The sequence below is a fragment of the Hemitrygon akajei genome, unplaced genomic scaffold (assembly GCF_048418815.1).
Source record: "Hemitrygon akajei unplaced genomic scaffold, sHemAka1.3 Scf000124, whole genome shotgun sequence".
Classification (NCBI taxonomy): domain Eukaryota; kingdom Metazoa; phylum Chordata; class Chondrichthyes; order Myliobatiformes; family Dasyatidae; genus Hemitrygon; species Hemitrygon akajei.
The window spans coordinates 853307-873645 of record NW_027332010.1 but is presented as its reverse complement, the minus strand read 5'-3'; the positions used below and the strand labels follow the sequence as shown (position 1 = coordinate 873645).

Sequence of the window (20339 nt, the reverse complement as noted above, 5' to 3'; positions counted from 1 at the left end):
TCCTCCTTTTGCAGCCGGGCTTGGGCAGTCCATGGCCGAGTTTTCATTTCTGCTCCGACCTGCTTAATCTATTTCTGATCCCTCCCTGAAATAGTTAGCACAATTCCTTCGCACAGACAGCAACATAATTTCAGTGGCCAGAATTTCCACTGAACACATCCAGCAAAACCATGTTCATTCCCAGAGACTGCAGCGCGCGTGTTGGACAATCGCGGTACTGCAGGGGATCAGCAGCTCCCGGAAAGTGAAAGCATTCTGAATCAGGAAGTGCCGGGAGTTAACATGGCTTCGAAAAGAAAGGCCGAGAGTTGGATCGAGGAAGTAATTTGTCCCATCTGCCTGGATTTCTTCACCGATCCGGTGTCACTGGCGTGTGGACACAACTTCTGTCGCTCTTGTATCACACGGTATTGGGAAAGGGAGGAGAGAAACTCCTGCCCGGAATGTAGAGAGGTGTTTGCTGACCGCACCCTCAGGGTGAATCGGGCCTTAGCAAATCTGGCTGAAAAAGCTCGAAATCTAAACATGAACCCGAAAGGGAAGGAAAGTAAACGTCACTGCGAGGAACATGAGGAAGAACTGAAGCTGTTTTGTGAAACGGACAAGACACTGATCTGTGTGATCTGTGCAGTGGCGGAGGAACACAGAGAGCACCGCTTCAAGCCGATTAAAGAAGCTGTTAAAATCTACAAGGTAAAACTAACTTTAATTTGATACTCAATAGACAATAGGCAATAGACAATACTGCCTTCTGGGGCAGAGCATTCCACATATCCACCACTCTCTGTGTGAAAAAGTTTTTCCGCATCTCTGTTCTAAATGGCCTACTCCTTATTCTTAAAGTGTGGCCTCTAGTTCTGGACTCACCCATCAGCGGGAACATGCTTCCTGCCTCCAGCGTGGCCAATCCCTTAATAATCTTATATGTTTCAATCAGATCCCCTCTCATTCTCCTTAATTCCAGCGTATACAAGCCCAGTCGCCCCAATCTTTCAACATGACAGTCCCGCCCTTCCGGGAATTAACCTTGTGAACCTACGCTGCACTCCCTCAATAGCAAGAATGTCCTTCCTCAAATTTGGAGACCAAAACTGCACACAATACTCCAGTTGGGGTCTCACCAGGGTCCTGTACAGCTGCAGAAAGACTTCTTTACTCCTATTCTCAATACCTCTTGTTTTAAAGGCCAGCATGCCATTAGCTTTCTTCACTGCCTGCTGTACCTGCATGCTTGCTTTCATTGACTGATGTACAAGAACACCTAGATCTCGTTGTACTTCCACTTTTCCTAAATTGACTCCATTTAGATAGCAATTTGCCTTCCTGTTCTTGCCACCAAAGTGGATAACCTCACATTTATCCACCTTAAACTGCATCTGCCATACATTCGCCCACTCACCTTGCCTGTCCAAGTCACCCTGCATTCTCATAACATCCTCCTGACATTTCACACTGCCATCCAGCTTTGTGTCATCAGCATATTTGCTAATTTTACTTTTAATCCCTTCATCTAAATCATTAACGTATATTGCAAACAGCTGTGGTCCCAGCACTGAACCTTGCGGTACCCCACTGGTCACAGCCTGCCATTCCGAAAGGGACCCGTTAATCGCTACTCTTTGTTTCCTGTCAACCCATTTTCTCTTGTCCTTTTTACCATCATGTGAACCTCTAAAACGAACACACCATTCTCTGCAACTTCTGCCATCTCCAACAGGATTCCACCATCTATCCGTCCCACATTCCATCCCACACCCCACAACTCTCCGCTCTCTGTAGGAATCGCTCCCCGGACTGTATCGCCCTTATCCACTCGCTCCTCCCCACGGTTCCTCCTGGCACCGACACCTGAAAATGGGACAAGTGCCTCGTCTGATTCCTACACCTCTTCCCTCGTCACCATTCAGGGCTCCAAACAGCCCCAAATCCCTCCCCCCACCCCCCCCGTTACCCCCACGGTCGATTGTCCTCTGGCCTTAGATTCCTTCTTCTCCAGCCCTTTACCTCTTCCACCTGTCCACTCCCAGCTTCTCACTTCATCACCCTCCCCCACGTTCCCCCTCACATTGTCTCACCCGTCACCTGTCAGCTGGTTCTCATCCCCAACCTTTTTATTCTGGCTTCTGTCCCATTCAATCCCAGGCCCAATGTAGGGTCTCATCCCAAAACTCCGACTGTTTATTTCCCCTGAATAGATGCTGCCTGACTCACTGAGTTCCTCCGGCATTTTGTGTGATAATCGGGTTTGATCACCTGTTTCTTTTGATGCATCTTTGTTTCTATTTCCTTCGCTCTCTGACTTCCAGGATCAGCTAAAATCTTCCTTAGACTCTCTCACAAAAAAGAAAACAGACTTCCAGGAAAAGGAGCAACAACAGAAAGAGAAGATTTCAGGAGTTCGGGTGAGGCTTCCTGAGTGGAATTTCTGATATTACTGTCGAGTTTTGCTTCATTTAATGCAGAATAGCCGAGTATCGCAGCTCCAGTGACCTGGGTTCGATCCTGACCTCTGGTGCTGTCTGTGTGGAGTTTGCATGCTCTCCCTGTGGCCATGAGAGATTCTGACACATTCCAAGGACATGCTGGATGAATGGTTAACTACAATTAACCTTGTGAAGGTGGTGGAGGGTGTATGTGACTTAGGTAGGAGTTAATGGGTCAATGAGGGAGAATAGGTTTCAGGAAAATGTGAGGGGAAGGGGTTGACGGGAATGTCTCAGAAGTAGTATGGACCCCAATGGACCGAATGGTCACTTTTATGTCATAAGGAAATACAACACAGCAATGCAGTAAACTAATCTTCACCTTTCCTTCGACAGAAACAGTCACACAGCCTTCAGTCCCACATCACATCCCAGTTTGCTGAACTGCACCAGATTATCACTGAGAAAGAGCAGAGCTTACTCAGGGATCTCAGGGAAGAAGAGAAGAGGATTCTCGACACAATGGAGAAAAATCTTCTAGCTTTTCAAGAGAATATAAGGATTATTCAGGAGGAAATCACTAAGTTAAAGGAACAGATGGATCAAAAAGACAGTGTGATATTTCTCAAGGTGAGGGATTCTATTTCAATTTGTTACTGTCAAAGGGCACTAAATGAACAGTGGTATATTTGAAATAAACACAGCACAGTGGCCCATTCTACCAAATCAATTGCCACTGCTGGTGACCTCACACAGAGTGTTCTCCTTGCATGACGCACCTCCAATCACTCCGCTAATGACATTCTAAATATCGGAGATAGATATTTGATCCTTTATCAGCAACATACAATATTAAAGCAATGAAATTTCAGCATAATTAATAATAAATTATTCTGCAATGTATCGGTCAACAAATGATATGGCACTTGCCAGTCCCAGGCTCAAGACAGCCCAGAGCAAAGTACGAATACGTAACTTATTCCCTTCACCTTTACCACGTCCCCACTCACGTTACTGGTTATCGTAATAAACACATAACACAGAATACAATGCAGACAGGAAACAGATGCTTTGCTCCTACACACAACATTTACAAATGACAGTAAACTGTTTCTCACCAGACAATTGATGCAACTATTCAGGGTTGTTGTTGTCCTAAAACTGGACTTCCACAACTTCTGTACATCCCAGGACAGAATGCAATCTTTTCTGAAATGATTTACTCTGATTATAACACAGAGCTGCTGATTGTGTCCTTAATTACCACATTAATTATCCTCTAAAACTCCCATTAACACCCAGTTCCAGTCACAGGCTGTGAATGTGTCTGGTGCGGTGGGTGTGAGGGTCTCTCTGTCAATCAGTGAGAAAAAAAATGTGACCCACACATCAGACATAACCTCCATAACTGGTTTCCGTCAGATTACGGAAAATTTCACTGTCTCTACTTTTTCGGATAAGTTTTACATGGGATTGTGTCCCATTCTCCATCATGAGCAGGCCATTCAGTCCATCTTCTCCTACCAATTACCCTCGGCACAATCCTCCTGCCACTTACTCACCAAACCCAGCAACAGTGCCCCGAACTCCCTGGTCCCTCACGTGTTTATCCAGCCTCCCCATTACATTCAATCTCTGCTGATCCACTTCAACCACTCCTGTGGCACTGAGTTCCACATCCTCTTCACTAAATTTCTTGTGGGATTTATTAAAAACCTCCTGGCATTTTATCTTTGACTGAAGGTCTCCCCATAAATAGAAACACAGAAACAAAGAAAACCTACAGCACAATACATTCTCTTTGGCCCACAATGCTGTGCCAAACATCTACTCACTTTAGAAATTACCTCGAGTTACCCACAGCACTCTATTTTTCTAAGCTCCATGTATTATTTAGGAGTCCCTTGAAAGACCCTATCGCATCCGCCTCCACCATCATTGCCGGCAGCTCATTCCACCCATTCCAAAACACTTACCCCCTGACATCTCCTCTATACTACTTCCAAGCACCTTAAAACTGTGTTCTTGCCTGTTAGCCATAAATGAAGTACTTTCTCCACCTGCACAAGGTCAAATCCATCGCTAATCTTAAATTGTTGCGTTTGATCATTCTGATGTCTTATCCAGATGAAAATGCACAGCCTGTCCTGTCTTTCCTGTAAGTTTTATCCTCTCAGTAATGGTCTAACTTTCAGAAACATTCCCTGTAATTTTCCCCATGGTTCTGATTGTTCGTGTGAGTGAGTGACTGCGGGAGTGGGGATTTTCAACTCCTTGTCATGATTTGGATGAAATTCAGGATGTCGACAGTAAGTCAATGTTTAATCAGATTTGTGTTTTATTTATTTCAGGACGAAGCTTGTCGGAACAGAAGGTAGGACATGCTCTTTACTAAAACTCTGAATGGATTTGTAAAATAGTTCAGAATAGCAATTTATAACCAGCAGTTTAATATTTACAGGATTAATGACAATGTCCAGGAATTGTCAGTGACAGATGAGGCCCTACCGGTTGAAAAATTCGATCACCCCTATTGGTTGAAAACAGTGCTGAGAGAAACGTTTGATACTATTAATCAAGGTAAAACTTACAAAGATCATTTCTCCTTGTTTATGAAGCTCAATTGTAATAATTTGAAGCAAGGATTGGCTCTGATAATGGACTGAAGGGGAACTGAAGTTTATTCCACATCAACCCCACCGACTGGGAGGCATCACTGTCCACGGTCAGCTGGAGATGTCAGACCCCTGAACACACCAGCACAGGGTCACAATACAACCAATACACGGGACTGGCAGATGAACCACTGTGTCCCGATCCCAGGCACACTGCACTAACACATCAAGACACGAATTTGAATCCTACCACAGGAGCTGGGAGTTTAATACTGACTTGATGATATCGTAGGGAATAAAAGTGGGTATCAGTGTGGTGACCGGGATTGTCAGAAAAATACACAAGTCCTTAGTGAGCTGTGAGTCTGACATTGTAGTATTTCAGAGGAGGAAAAGAAATTACAGTGGTCTGGAGAGGAGTTGGCCAAAGCAAATTGGAAGGAGATGCTGGCAGGGATGAGAGCAGAGCAGAAATGGTGTCAGTTTCTGGGAAAATGAGGAAGGTGAAGGATACATGTATTCCAAAAATAAATAAATACTCAAATGGTAAAATAGTACAGCCGTGGCTGACAAGGGAAGACAAGTTAATGTAAAGGCAAAAGAGAGAGCAGAGAACAAAGCAAAAAACAGTAGGAAGACAGAGGATTGGGAAGCTTTTAAACCTACAGAGAGGAAATAAAAGAAAAATTAAATGTGAATTGATTTGACTTTGTTACGTTCATCCTTCATCTACATGACGAGTAAAGATCTTTATGTTACATCTCCGTCTAAATGCACAATGTGCAACTTATAGTAATTTATGATGAATAATATGTTCAACATGATAGTCAGGATTACACAGAAATACAGTTGTGTCAGCATGATTTATGCATTCTGATGGGACTGGTGGAAGAAACTGTCCCGGAACTTGTTGGTCCTGGTTTTTATGCTGCGAAACCGTTTCCCGGATGGTAGCAACTAGCACAGTTTTTAGTTGGGATGACTTGAGGTTCCAATGATCCTTCAGGCCCTTTTTACATACCTGTCTTTGCAAAACGAGCTAGCAGACAATATCAATTTGTTTTTCAAGTATTGTAAAAAAAAATGAAATCGAGATGACAGTGAATATAGGCCCGCTGGAAAATGAGGCTGGATATATAATAACAGGGGATAAAGAGATGGCAAATAAACTAAATGAGTATATTGCATCAGCCCTCAATGTGGAGGACACTAGCACTGTGCCCGGTGTTGAAGGGTGTGAGGGAAGAGAAGTGAGTGCAGTTACTGTTACAAGGAAGAAGGTACTGAAAAAGCTGAAAGACCGATACTTACACATCACCCGGATGAGATGGTTTAGTAAGGAGGAAGGCAGCAGAAAGGAAATTATAGACCAGCTAGCCTCACCTCAGTGGTTGGGAAGAAGCTGGGGTCCATTGTTAATTATGAGGTTATGGAATACTTGGTGACACTGGCCAAGGTAGGACAACTCAGCATGGCTTCATTAAGGGAATATCTTGCCTAACCAACCTGTTGGGATTCTTTGAGGAGATTACAAGTACGATCGATAAAGGGGATTCAGTGGAAGTTGTATATTTGGAATCTCAGAAGGCCTTTGACAAGGTGCCACACATGAAGGTGGTAATCATTTTCAGAGGCCATGGTATTACAGAAAAATTACAGGCATGGTCAGAATATTGGCTGATTGGTGGGAGACAGCGAATGAGAGTAAAGGGATCCTTTTCTGGTTGACTGCCGTGACTCGGATTCCACAGGAGTCAGTGTTAGGACACCATGATTTTATGCTGTATATCAAGATTTAGCTGATGAAATAGACCATAAGATGTTGGAGCAGAAGTAGGCCATTCGGCCCATCGAGTCTTCACCAACGTTCAGTCATGGGCTGATCCAATTCTTCCAGTCATCCCCACTCCCCTGCTTTCACCCCTTTGATGTCCTGGCTAATCAAGAACCTATCTATCTCTGCCTTAAATATGACTTGGCCTTAACAGCCACTTGTGGCAACAAATTCCACAGATTTTCCACCCACTGACTAAAGTAATTTCTCCACACCTCAGTTCTAAAAGGAAGTCCTTCAATCCTGAAGTCATACCCTCTTGTCCTTGAGTAGATGGCTTTGTTGCCAATTTTTCTTATGATATGAAGATTGGTGGAGGAGCCGGTAGTGTTGAGGAAACAGTTAGGCTGGACAAGGACTTGAATGAGGAGAATGGGAAGGAAAGTGGCAAGTGATATACAATGTTGGAAAATGCATGGTAATGCACTGTGGTCGTAGAAATAATGTGCAGATTTATTTTTCAAATGGGGAGAAAACCCAAAAAGCTGAGATGAAAATGGACTTAGCAGTCATTCTGCAGAACACCCTAAAGGTTAACTTGCAGGTAGAGTCAGTGGTGAGGAAGGCAAATCCTTCCATTCAATTCAAGGGTTTTAGATAGCATTCAATTCAAGAGCAGGGATGTGATGCTGAGGCTTTATAAGGCAGTGGTGAAGCCTCACCTTGTGTATTGTGATGGAATTTAGAAATATGAGGTGGGGATCTCATTGAAACCTTTCGAATGTTGAAAGGCCCAGACAGAGTAGATGTGGAAAGGATGTTTCCCATGGTGGTGGAGTTTAATACAAGGGGGCACAGCCTCAAGTTAGAGGGGGGTCTATTTAAAACAGATGCAGAGAAATTTGAGCCAGCGGCTGGTGAATTTGCAGAACTTGTGAGTATTTAAGGCAGAGCTTGATAGGTTCTAGATTGGGCACAGCATCAAAGGTTACGGGGAGAAGACCAGGGAGTGGTGCTGGGGAGGGGAACATGGATCAGCCATGGCAGAGCAGAATCGATAGGCAAATGGCCTAATTCTGCTCCTATGTCTTATGGTTATCAGACCACTACACTGAAGCATTGTGAGAATGAGCTCGGACACACCAACAAGCATTGACATGGGTCAAGATTTCATCTCGGGAGAAGCACACACAGCATAACCGGCCTGGCAAAGCTCCCTCACACACATACACAGGAAGGACTGGCAGATTGTAGTCAGAGCCTCAGCAATGTACGTTGTTATTTCCCTCAGTAACCTGGAAACCAATCTCTTCAGAGACAGTCATTTATTCATTTAAACAACTCAATCACGTGTGACACATTGTCAACAAACACCAGACATGTGATGACACACTGTAACATACAAATTCTTCAATGTGCACACTCTCCTTCAATGTGTATACACAACACACGGATATTTACCATAATCAACACACACACACACACACACACACACACACACACACACACACACACACACACACACACACACACACACACACACACACACACACACACACACACACACACACACACACACACACACACACACACACGGATATACTATCAGAGTGTGACACACGGCCACAGAAATAGGCACAAATTCCCATTTAGGATTGAATTCTGCCATCCTTACCCAGTTTGTCTGTTCTGTGGCTCTGACGTGACGTCACATCAACACTTCACAGACAGACACCGGGGTGAGATTCCTCAGGAGGATGATCTGGGAGGGTTTGATGGATGTTGAACTCACGGCCCACTTCATCAATCTGCAAGACTAAGATGTCTTCTTGAGCACTACAGCTGAATAGCCCAAGATTATCCACTCTCTGCTTTTAACCCACGCCCCCAGTCCTGGTAACATCCTCCTGAAGCCTCCTGTCCAGTGTAATGACATCCTCCCCATATTCGGGATCCGGAAATGCAGACAATGCTCCAAGTGTGGTCTATCATCGACATCAAAGGCCTTGCTGAATTTCATGTGGACAGTGTGGAATAGGCTGATGAATACAGGACTGAAGGTGTTTTTTTTAGATTGGGACAAGAAGGGCGGCGTGGGAGCTAAATTCTGAAGGAAGGCAGTTTTAAAAAAAAAACTTCACGTATAAGCACGGCAAGACTGCGCAGGACAGCGCGGAAAGTTTAAAAAGATGACCACCCTATACAGCGGGCAGCGGAGTAGGTGGCAGCAGAGTGTAGGGCTTTGGCTCAACGGGCTTAGGCGGTAACGGGAAGAGGCGAGAGCGAGGCACCGACTCTTTTTCTCCCCTTGGCAAATCCGCCCGATGGACGGGGGAACAGCAGGGCACATTAGCTAACGGTTTAAAAAGTTCATGTGTTTGGCGAAGTAAGTGGGTGAGTAGACCTATCTTTCTTTGTTTCATTCCTGTAGAATTAGGTAGCATGTCTGCAGGGTTAGTGCTTTGTTCAGGGTGTCAGATGTGGGAATCCTGGGAGACCTCCAGCCTCCCTGATAGCCACATCTGCACCAGGTGAACCGAGATTCAGCTCCTCGGAGACCGTGTTAGGGATCTGGAGCTGCAGCTTGATGACCTACTGCTTATTAGAGAAAATGAAGAGGTGATAGACAGGAGCTACAGGGAGGTAGTCATCCCTAGGCTACAGGGGTCAGAAAACTGGGTGACTGTCAGGAGAGGGAAGGGAAATGCCCGGATAGTGGAGAGCACCCCTGTGGCTGCCCCCCTCAGCAACAAGTATATCGTTTCGGATGCTGTCGAGGGGGATGACCTGACAGGGGACGGCCACAGTGACCGCGTCTCTGGCTCTGAGCCTGGCGCTGTTGTGCAGGAGGGAAGGAGGGAGAAGAGGAATGCGGTAGTCATAGGGGATTCCATAGTCAGGGGAACAGACAGGAGATTCTGTGAGCCTGGTAGAGATACCCGCATGGTGTGCTGCCTCCCAGGTGCCAGGGTACGGGATGTCTCGGATCGGGTCCAGAATATTCTGAAGGGAGAGGACGAGCAGCCAGCTGTCTTGGTACATGTTGGTACCAATGACATAGAGAGGAAAAGGGAGGAGGTCCTGAAGAGAGATTTCCGGGAGTTAGGAATGAAGCTGAGAAGCAGGACCTCCAGGGTAATAATCTCAGGATTGCTACCTGTGCCACGTGCTAGCGAGGGCAAGAATAGTAGGATCAGGCAGATGAATATGTGGCTGAGAGACTGGTGCAGGGGTCAGGGCTTCAGATTCTTGGATCATTGGTATCTCTTCTGGGGGAATTATTACCTGTTCAAAAAGAGCGGGTTACACCTGAACCATAGAGGGAATGTTTAATGGAGCTGTTAGGGAGGGTTTAAACTAATTTGGCAGGGGGATGGTAAACCGGAATGATAGAGTAGAGGAGGGGGAAAACGGAAATAAATCTAAGATAGTGAGCAGTAAAGATGTCAGGAAGGACAGGCAGGTGTTGGGGCAAATTTGCAGCCACTGGGACGAGTTGCAGTGCAATCAATGCAAAAAGTACCAAATACTGGACTTAAGGTGTTATAGTTAAATACACACAGCATAAGGAATAATGTGGATGATCTTGTCGTACAGCTGCAGATTGGCAGGTATAATTTTGTGGCCATCACTGAGACGTGGCTAAAGGATGCATGTCTCTGAGAGCTGAACGTCCAAGGATACACGGTGTATCGGAAGGACAGGCAGGTAGACAGAGGGGGTGGCGTGGCTTTATTGGTAAGAAATGATATTAAATCATTAGAAAGAGGTGACATAGGATCGGAAGGTGCAGAATCTTTCTGGGTTGAGCTAAGAAATCGCAGGGGTAAAAGGACCCTGATGGCAGTTATATACTGGCCTCCTAACAGCTGCAGTGAGGTGGACTACAAATTACAACAGGAAATAGAAAAGGCTTGCCAGAAGGGCAGTGTTATGATAATTGTGGGGGATTTTAACATGCGAGTGGATTGGGAAAATCAGGTCGACAGTGGATCTCAAGAGAGAGAATTTGTAGAATGTCTACGAGATGGCTTTTCACAACAGCTTGTTGTTGAGCCCACTAGGGGATCAGAGCTACTGGATTGGATATTGTGTAATGACCCAGAGGTGATTAGAGAGATTGAGGTGAAGGAACCGTTTGGAGACAGTGATCGTAACATGATTGAGTTCACTGTGAAATTTGAGAAAGAGAAGCCGAAATCCAATGTGTCGGTATTGCAGGGGAGTAAAGGAAATTACAGTGGCACGAGAGAGGAACTGGCCAAATTTGACTGGAAAGGGACACTAGCAGGAGGACGGCAGAGCAGCAGTGGCTGGAGTTTATGCGAGAAGTGAGGAAGGTGCAAGACAGATATATTCCAAAAAAGAAGAAATTTTCAAATGGAAAAAGGATGCAACCGTGGCTGACAAGAGAAGTCAAAGCCAAAGTAAAAGCAAAGGAGAGGGCATTCAAGGAAGCAAAAATTAGTGGGAAGACAGAGGATTGGGAAGTTTTTAAAAGCTTACAAAAGGAAACTAAGAAGGCCATTAAGGGGGAAAAGATGAACTATAAAATCAAGCTGGAAAATAATATCAAAGAAGATACTAAAAGCTTTTTCAAGTATACAAAGAATAAAAAACGGGTGAGAGTGGATACAGGACAGATAGAAATTGATGCTGGAGAAATTGTAATGGGAGATAAGGAGATGGCTGAGGAACTGAACGAGTATTTGCATCAGCCCTCACTGAGGAAGATATCAGCAGTGTACCGGACACTCAAGGGTGTCAGGGAAGAGAAGTGTGCGCAGTCACAATTACAACAGTGAAAATACTCAGGAAGCTGAATAGTCTCAGGGTAGATAAATCTCCAGGACCAGATGGAATGCAAACTTGTGTTTTGAAGGAAGTAGCTGTGGAGATCGCGGAGGCATTAGCAATAATCTTTCAAAAGTCAATAGATTCTGGCATGGTTCCGGAGGAGTGGAAGATTGCAAATGCCACTCTGGTATTTAAGAAGGGGACACGGAAGCAAAAAGTGAATTATAGACTGTTAGCTTGAGAAATGGTTGGGAAGTTTCTGGAGTCAATTGATAAGGATGAGGTTACGGACTACCTGGAGGCATATGACAAGATAGGCCAAACTCAGCATGGTTTCCTTAAAGGAAAATCCTGCCTGACAAACCCATTGAAATTATTTGAGGAGATTACAAGTAGGCTAGACAAGGGAGATGCAGTGGATGTTGCGTATTTGGATTTTCAGAAGGCCTTTGACAAGGTGCCACACATGAGGCCGCTGAACAAGATAAGAGCCCATGGAATTACGGGAAAGTTACGTACGTCGATAGAGCGTTGGCTGATTGGCAGGAAACAGAGAGTGGGAATAAAGGATCCCATTCTGGTTGTCTGCCAGTTACCAGTGGTGTTCCACAGGGTTCCGTGTTGGGGCCGCTTCTTTTTACGTTGTATATCAACGATTTGGATTATGGAATTGATGGCTTTGTGGCTAAGTTTGCTGATGATACAAAGATAGGTGGAGGGGACGGTAGTACTGAGGAAACAGAGGGTCTGCAGAGAGACTTGGATAGATTGGGAGAATGGTCAAAGAAGTGGCAAATGAAATACAATGTTGAAAAGTGTATGGTCATGCACGTTGGTAGAAGAAATAAACGGCAGACTATTATTTAAATGGAGAGAGAATTCAAAGTTCTGAGATGCAATGGGACTTGGGAGTGCTCGTGCAGGATACCCTTAAGGTTAACCTCCAGGTTGAGTCGGTGGTGAAGAAGGCGAATGCAATGTTGGCATTCATTTCTAAAGGAATAGAGTATAGGAGCAGGGATGTGATGTTGAGGCGCTATAAGGCAATGGTAAGACCTCACTTGGAATACTGTGTACAGTTTTGGGCTCCTTATTTAAAAAAGGATGTTCTGACAGTGGAGAGTGTTCAGAGAAGATTCACTAGAATGATCCGGGAATGAGAGGGTTAACATATGAGGAACATTTAACCGCTCTTGGACTGTACTCCGTAGAGTTTAGAAGAATGAGGGGGAACCTCACAGAAACATTTCGAATGTTAAAAGGCATGGACAGAGTGGATGTGGCAAAGTTGTTTCCCATGGTGGGGGAGTCTAGTACGAGAGAGCATGACTTAAGGATTGAACGGCGACCATTCAGAACAGAGATGCCAAGAAATTTTTTTAGCCAGAGGGTGGTGAATCTGTGAATTTCTTGCGGCAGTGGAAGCCAGGTCATTGGGTGTATTTAAGGCAGAGATTGATAGGTATGTGAGTAGCCAGGGCATCAAAGGTCATGGTGAGACGGTGGGGGAGTGGGAATAAATGGGAGAATGGATCAGCTCATGATTAAATGGCGGAGCAGATTCGAAGGGCCGAATGGCCAGCTTCTGCTGCTTTGTCTTATTTGAATGCACCAGTATACGGAATAAGGATCTTGTAGCACAGGTAGAGTTTGACAGGTACAAACTTAGGCAGGTACGACTTTGGTTGGAGGAATGAAGACAAAGACAATTCTGTAAACAGGGCGAAATTCAAAAATCAGAGGTGCAAAGGGACATGGGTGTCCTTGTGCAGGATTCCCTGAAGGTTAACTTGCAGTTTGTGTCAGTGGTAAGATTGGCAAACACAATGTTTGCTTTCATTTCGAGAGGATTAGAGTACAAGAGCAAGGATGTAATGCTGAGGTTTTATAAGGCATTGGTGAGACCACACTTGGAGTATGTGAGCAGTTTTGGTCCCTTCTATTGGAAAACATGTACTGGCATTGGAGAGGTTCTAGAAGATTCACAAGAATGATTCCGGGAATGAAAGAGTTAACATATGAGGAGTGTTTGATGGTTCTGGGCCTGTACTTACCGGGGTTTAGAAGAATAGCTGATTTATTATCCTATCAACCCTATTCTCTCGCCTCCTCCCCATAACTTTTGAGACTCTGACTAATCAACAAGTTTACTTATTAACTTCTGCTTTAAAAATCAAACAGGAGAAAATCTGCAGATGCTGGTAATCCAAGCTACACAGGTCCTGATGAAGGGTCTCGCCAGATCTCTCTGACACCTGTCTGGAGAGAGTTGATGTTGGGAGGATGTGGGTGGGTCGAGAACGGTAAGCACAGCCTCCGACTATAGGGATGTCCATTTAGGACAGAGATGAGGAGGAATTCCTTTATCCGCAGGATAGTGAATCTGCCACAGGCAACTGTGGAGGCCAAATAATTGAGTATATTTAAAGCAGAGTAACACACACAAATTGTTGGGGGAACAGCAGGCCGGAAAGTTTCTATGGAAAAGAGTAAACAGTCCACGGTTCAGACTGAAACATTTCATCAGACCTGTGTTGCTTAAGGGTTCCTGCAAATTCATCCCCTGTCCTAATGAGGGGCTGTGGGGGATGGGGTTGTGGGAAAGGGGCAAAGTGATCCTCATCTGCCATTTTTGCCCCCTATAGCTTCTCATGACGCTATCACCTACTTTACTGTCTCAAACCATCACACTGCCCCACTTCACACTCACAAATGAATGTGAACATTGTATGACGGGCCTGTTCCTGTGCTGTACTGCTCTGTGTTCCCTGTTCCCAGTTTCAAGAATGAGAGGAGATCTCATGGAAAGACAAAATTCTTTCAGGGGTCACAAGGCAGGAGTGAGGGAGGATGTTTCCACTGTCTGAGGAGTCAAGGTCCAGGGGTCTCTCTGCACTCCGTCCAGCAGAAAACCCCTGGGGAGACATGAGTTGTCCATTCGCTTTTGTAGAGTCAAAGGTTCGTTTCAGGCACCCGATGGCGCCTGAAGACCAGCGGCCTTTCCCTCGGTCCCGGAGGCCCGCTGCCCGAGTCTCTCCCCCGATCGCCGGGGCCGCGCTGCCCGAGTCTCCCCCCGATCGCCAGGGCCGCGCTGCCCGAGTCTCCCCCGATCGCCGGGGCTGCGCTGCCCGAGTCTCCCCCCGATCCCCGGGACCGCGCTGACCGAGTATCCCCCCCGATCCCCGGGGCCGCGTTGCCAGAGTCTCCCCGTGATTCCCGGGGCCGCGATGCCAGAGTCTCCACCGATCGCCAGGGCCGCGCTGCCCGAGTCTCCCCCGATCGCCGGGGCCGCGCTGCCCGAGTCTCCCCCGATTCCCGGGGCCGCGCTGCCTGAGTCTCCCGCACCCCCCCCCCCCCCGATCGCCGGGGCCGCGCTGCCCGAGTCTCCCCCCGATCCCCGGGGCCGCGCTGCCCGAGTCTCCCCCCGATCCCCGGGGCCGCGCTGCCCGAGTCTCCCCCCGATCCATGGGACCGCGCTGACCGAGTCTCCCCCCGATCGCCGGGGCCGCGCTGATCGAGTCTCTCCCCGATTGCCGGGGCCGCGCTGCCCGAGTCTCCCCGCGATTCCCGGGTCCGCGCTGCCAGAGTCTCCCCCCGATCGCCGGGGCCGCGCTGACCGAGTCTCTCCCCGATCCCCGGGGCCGCGCTGCCCGAGTCTCCCCCCGATCCCCGGGGCCGCGATGCCCGAATCTCCCCCCGATCCCCGGAGCCGCGTTGCCAGAGTCTCTCCATGATCGCCGGTGCCGCGCTGCCAGAGTCTCCCCCCGATCGCCGGCGCCGCGCTGACCGAGTCTCTCCCCGATCCCCGGGGCCGCGCTGCCCGAGTCTCCCCCCGATCCCCGGGGCCGCGATGCCCGAATCTCCCCCCGATCCCCGGGGCCGCGTTGCCAGAGTCTCTCCATGATCGCCGGTGCCACGCTGCCCGAGTCTCCCCCCGATCCCCGGGGCCGCGCTGCCCGAGTCTCCCCCCCCCCCCGCCCCGATCCCCGGGGCCGCGCTGCCCGAGTCTCCCCCCCCCCCCCGCCCCGATCGCCGGGGCCGCGCTGCCCGAGTCTCCCCCCGATCCCCGGAGCCGCGCTGCCCGAGTCTCCCCCCGATCCCCGGTGCCGCGCTGCCCGAGTCTCCCCCCCCGCCCCGATCGCCGGGGCCGCGCTGCCCGAGTCGCCCCACCCCGACCTCCGGGGCCGCGCTGCCCGAGTTTCCCCCCGATCCCCGGGGCCGGGCTGCCCGAGTCTCCCCCCGATCTCCGGGCCGCGCTGACCGAGTCTCCCCCCGATCGCCGGGGCCGCGCTGCCCGTCTCCCCCCGATCCCCGGGGCCGCGCTGCCCGAGTCTCCCTCCGATCCCCGGGGCCGCGCTGCCCGAGTCTCCCCCCGATCCCCGGAGCCGCGCTGCCCGAGTCTCCCCCCCCCCCCGATCGCCAGGGCCGCGCTGCCCGAGTCCCCCCCATTCCCGTGGCCGCGCTGCCCGTCTCCCCCCGATCGCTGGGGCCGCGCTTCCCGAGTCGCCCCACCCGGATCCCCGGGGCCGCGCTGCCAGAGTCTCCCCCCGATCCCCGGGGCCGCGCTGCCCGAGTCTCCCCCCGATCCCCGGGGCCGCGCTGCCCGAGTCTCCGCCCCCCTGATCGCCGGGACCGCGCTGCCCGATTCTCCCCCCGATCCCCGGGGCCGCGCTGCCCGTCTCCCCCCGATCGCTGGGGCCGCGTTCCCGAGTAGCCCCACCCGGATCCCCGGGGCCGCGCTGCCCGAGTCTCCCCCCCCGATCGCCGGTGCCGCGCTGCCCGAGTCTCCCCCCGATCCCCGGGGCCGCGCTGCCCGTCTCCCCCCGATCGCTGGGGCCGCGCTTCCCGAGTCGCCCCACCCGGATCCCCGGGGCCGCGCTGCCAGAGTCTCCCCCCGATCCCCGGGGCCGCGCTGCCCGAGTCTCCCCCCGATCCCCGGGGCCGCGCTGCCCGAGTCTCCGCCCCCCTGATCGCCGGGACCGCGCTGCCCGATTCTCCCCCCGATCCCCGGGGCCGCGCTGCCCGTCTCCCCCCGATCGCTGTGGCCGCGTTCCCGAGTAGCCCCACCCGGATCCCCGGGGCCGCGCTGCCCGAGTCTCCCCCCGATCCCCGGGGCCGCGCTGCCCGAGTATCCCCCCGATCCCCGGGGCCGCGCTGCCCGAGTCTCCTCCCGATCGCCGGGGCCGCGCTGCCCGAGTCCCCCCCCGATCGCCGGGGCCGCGCTGCCCGAGTCTCCGCCCCCCCCCCGATCGCCGTGAACGCGCTGCCCGATTCTCCCCCCGATCGCCGGGGCCGCGCTGCCCGAGTCTCCGCCCCCACCCCGATCGCCGTGAACGCGCTGCCCGATTCTCCCCCCGATCCCCGGGGCCGCGCTGCCCGTCTCCCCCCGATCGCTGGGGCCGCGTTCCCGAGTAGCCACACCCGGATCCCCGGGGCCGCGCTGCCCGAGTCTCCCCTCGATTCCCGGGGCCGCGCTGCCCGAGTCGCCCCACCCCGATCCCCGGGGCCGCGCTGCCCGAGTCTCCCCCCGATCCCCGGGGACTCTCTAATTCTCTGCTTCTCCCCCCAGTCTCTGTCGGCCTGGATGTGGAAATCCGTATCTCGAGGTGTCTGAGGATCGGAAGAGTGTGAGATGGACCCGGACCCGAAGGGATCTCCCTGACACCGGGAAGAGATTCACAGGCTGGGATTGTGTGCTGGGATCGGAGGGATTCAGATCGGGGAGACATTACTGGGAGGTGGAGGTGACGGGGAATCGGGACTGGTGGCTGGGAGTCACCGCAGAGTCTGTGCAGAGGAAGGGATTGGTCAGTCTGAGTCCGGAGACCGGATTCTGGGTCATCGGGCGTTTTGATGACGTGTTATATCGGGATTATGACGTGTCCCGTGATCTCCCCTCCCCCGAGTCCCGTCTCGCTGCCGGTCCCATCCCCGGGAGGGTGGGAGTTTATCTCAGTTACGAGTCCGGGACAGTTTCATTTCACAACGCGGCGACCAAGTTCCATCTCCACACCTTCACTGGGAATAAATTCACCGGGAAACTTTATCCTTTCTTCGCGACCTGGTATGAAAACCAGTGGCTGAGAATCTGCTCCGGTTCTGCTCCGGGTCTGTAAACGGGTCGGGTCCCGGGACCGGCGTCAGGAGTAAAGTCCCTGGAAATATAAATGTGCGGAGAGTGCAGCTAAATACGTGGCTAAGGAGATGGTGCAGGAGGGAGGGCTTCATGTTTCTGGACAATTGGGCTTTGTTCTCGGGAAGGTGGGGCCTGTTCCGACGGGACGGTTTGCCCCTGAACTGGAGGGGGACTAACATCCTTGCGGGTAGATTTGCAGTGCTGCCCGGCGGTGGGGGGGGGGGGTGTGTAAAAAAGATTTGCAGAGGGAGGGGAACCAGAGTGTTAGAGCAGATAGTGAGGTGGAGAAGGATAAAGGTCATGCGAGGACTGCATGTATAAACAGAAATCAAAGGTTTGTACATTAGGTTGTAATTTTCAAAGCTTTAGAAATTGTAGAAAATAAAGATTTCCAAAATGATTTTGATGAAGAACATGACCAGAACATATGTGAAAAAGTGGCTACATCAGTTTTACACCTATCGCAATAATTAGGAAATATTTTGGATAGTCTCTCCTTTGTTAAATAGTAACAGTGAACAATTTTAAAATGAATTCAAGACTGATTGGCACATATCAAAGAAGAATTGACCATCTTCATTAACAAAGGTCATATTAAGTTCTCTCTCCCAATCTTGTTTAATTTTTAGTGATTAAGGGGATCTGTTTTTCTTTTTCCAGATTTATTTATTTTTACTTTCATTTATTTTGTGATGGTCGATTGATGACTTTTGAAGAGTTAATTAGCAAATATTGTCTGTCATACACACTTACTGCAATATCTTCAGGTTAGACATATTTTACAAAAATAATTATCTAAGTTTCCATATATGCAAGAATCTGATTTCTTGGATACTAATTTGAATATAAATCCTTTAGTAGGAGCAGGTAGAATTTATCATTTATTTTTAATACATTAATACAAAAAGATAACCTCCCACCTAAGGTTTATACATGATAGAAATATTCGTTGTTTCAGACATGATAGAGGGGGAGGGATGAAAGTGGGAGGAGTGGCATTACTAGTCAGGGAAAATATCACAGCTGTGTGTAGACAGGACAGACCGGAGGGCTTCTCTACAGAGGCCATATGGGTGGAGCTGAGGAACGGGAAAGGTGTGACCACACTAATAGGGGTGTATTATAGACCGCCCAATAGTCAGAGAGAATTGGAGGAGCAAATCTGTATAAAGATAGCAGACTGATGTAAGAAACAGAAAATTGTAATGGTAGGGTATTTTAAATTTCCACATATTGACTGGGACTCCCAAACTGTAATAGGGCTGGATGGCTTGGAGTTTGTGAAATGTTTTCAGGAAAGTTTTCTAAATCAATATATAGAGTTACCTACGAGAGAGAATGCAATACTTGATCTCCTATTAGGAAACCAGACTGTCAGGTGACAGAAGTATGTGTAGGCGAACATTTTGGGTCCAGTGACCATAATGTCATCAGTTTCAAGTTAATTACGGATATGGATGGGTCTGGTCCTCGAGTTGAGGTTCTAAATAGCAAAAGGGCTAATTTTGTGGAAATGAAAAAAGATCTAGGAAGAGTAGATTGGGATATTTTTTTTTTCTGACAAGGATGTGTTCAGTAAGTGGAAGGCGTCCAAATGTGAAATTTTAAGGGTGCAGAGTTCGCATTTTCCTGCCAGGATTAAAGACAAAGTTGACAGGCATAGAGAACCTTGATTATCAAGGGATATTGGCGATCTGGTTCAGAAAAAGAGAGAAGTGTATAGCAGGTAGAGGCAACAAAGAACAAATGAGTTACTTAAAGAGTATAGAAAACGTAAGAAAATACTAAAGAAGGAAATCAGGAATGAAAAAAAGAAGACATGAGGTGGCTTTGGGAGATAATGTGAAGGAAAACCTGAAGGGTTTCTACAAGTATATTAAGAGTAAAATGATAGTAAGGAACAAAATTGGACCCCTAGAAGATCAGAGTGGTCGTCTATGTGTGGAGCCTTACGAGATGGTGGAGATCTTAAACAGTTTTTTTTTTTGCATCAGTATTTACTCAGGAAACTGGCATAGTGTATGTGGAAGGAAGGGAAACAAGCAGTAGTGTCATGGAACATTTGTAGATTAAAGACGAGGAGGTGCTTGCTGCCTTACAGCGCATAAAGGTAGATAAATCCCCCGGGCCTGACTTGATATTTCCTCGGACCTTGACAGAGACTAGTGTAGAAATTGCAGGGGCCCTGACAGAAATATTTAAAATGTCCTCAGCCACGAGTGCAGTGCCGGAGGATTGGAGGGTAGCTCTTGTTATTCCGTTGTTTAAAAAAGGCTCCAATAGTAAACCAGGTAATTACAGGCCAGTGAGCCTGACATCAGTAGTATGTAAGTTATTGGAGGATGTTCAGAGAGATTGGATTTACAAGTATTTGGACAGCCAAGGGGTGATTAAGGATACTCAGTATGGCTTTGTGCATGGTAGATCATGTTTAATGAATGTTGAAGAGTTTTCCGAGGAGGTTACCAACAAAGTAGGTGAAGGAAAGGCTGCGGATGTTGTCTACATGAACTTTTGTAAGGCCTTTGACAAGGTCCCACATGGGAGGTTAGTTCAGAAAGTTCAGACGTGAGGTAACCATGGAGAGGTTGGAG

The 20339-nt window shown here is 49.0% G+C and overlaps 1 protein-coding gene across 1 annotated transcript in view; it reads left to right on the top strand.

The window, feature by feature from the left end:
- Positions 1-490: 490 nt before the first annotated feature.
- The window catches only part of LOC140723663 (zinc-binding protein A33-like), a 217202-nt gene continuing 197353 nt past the window's right edge, over positions 491-20339 (top strand). The window contains exons 1-5 of the mRNA XM_073038232.1: positions 491-693; positions 2307-2402; positions 2820-3053; positions 4775-4797; positions 4885-5003. Coding sequence (XP_072894333.1) covers positions 526-693; positions 2307-2402; positions 2820-3053; positions 4775-4797; positions 4885-5003 — 640 coding nt within the window. The 5' untranslated portion in view covers positions 491-525. The remainder of the gene's footprint in view (positions 694-2306; positions 2403-2819; positions 3054-4774; positions 4798-4884; positions 5004-20339) is intronic.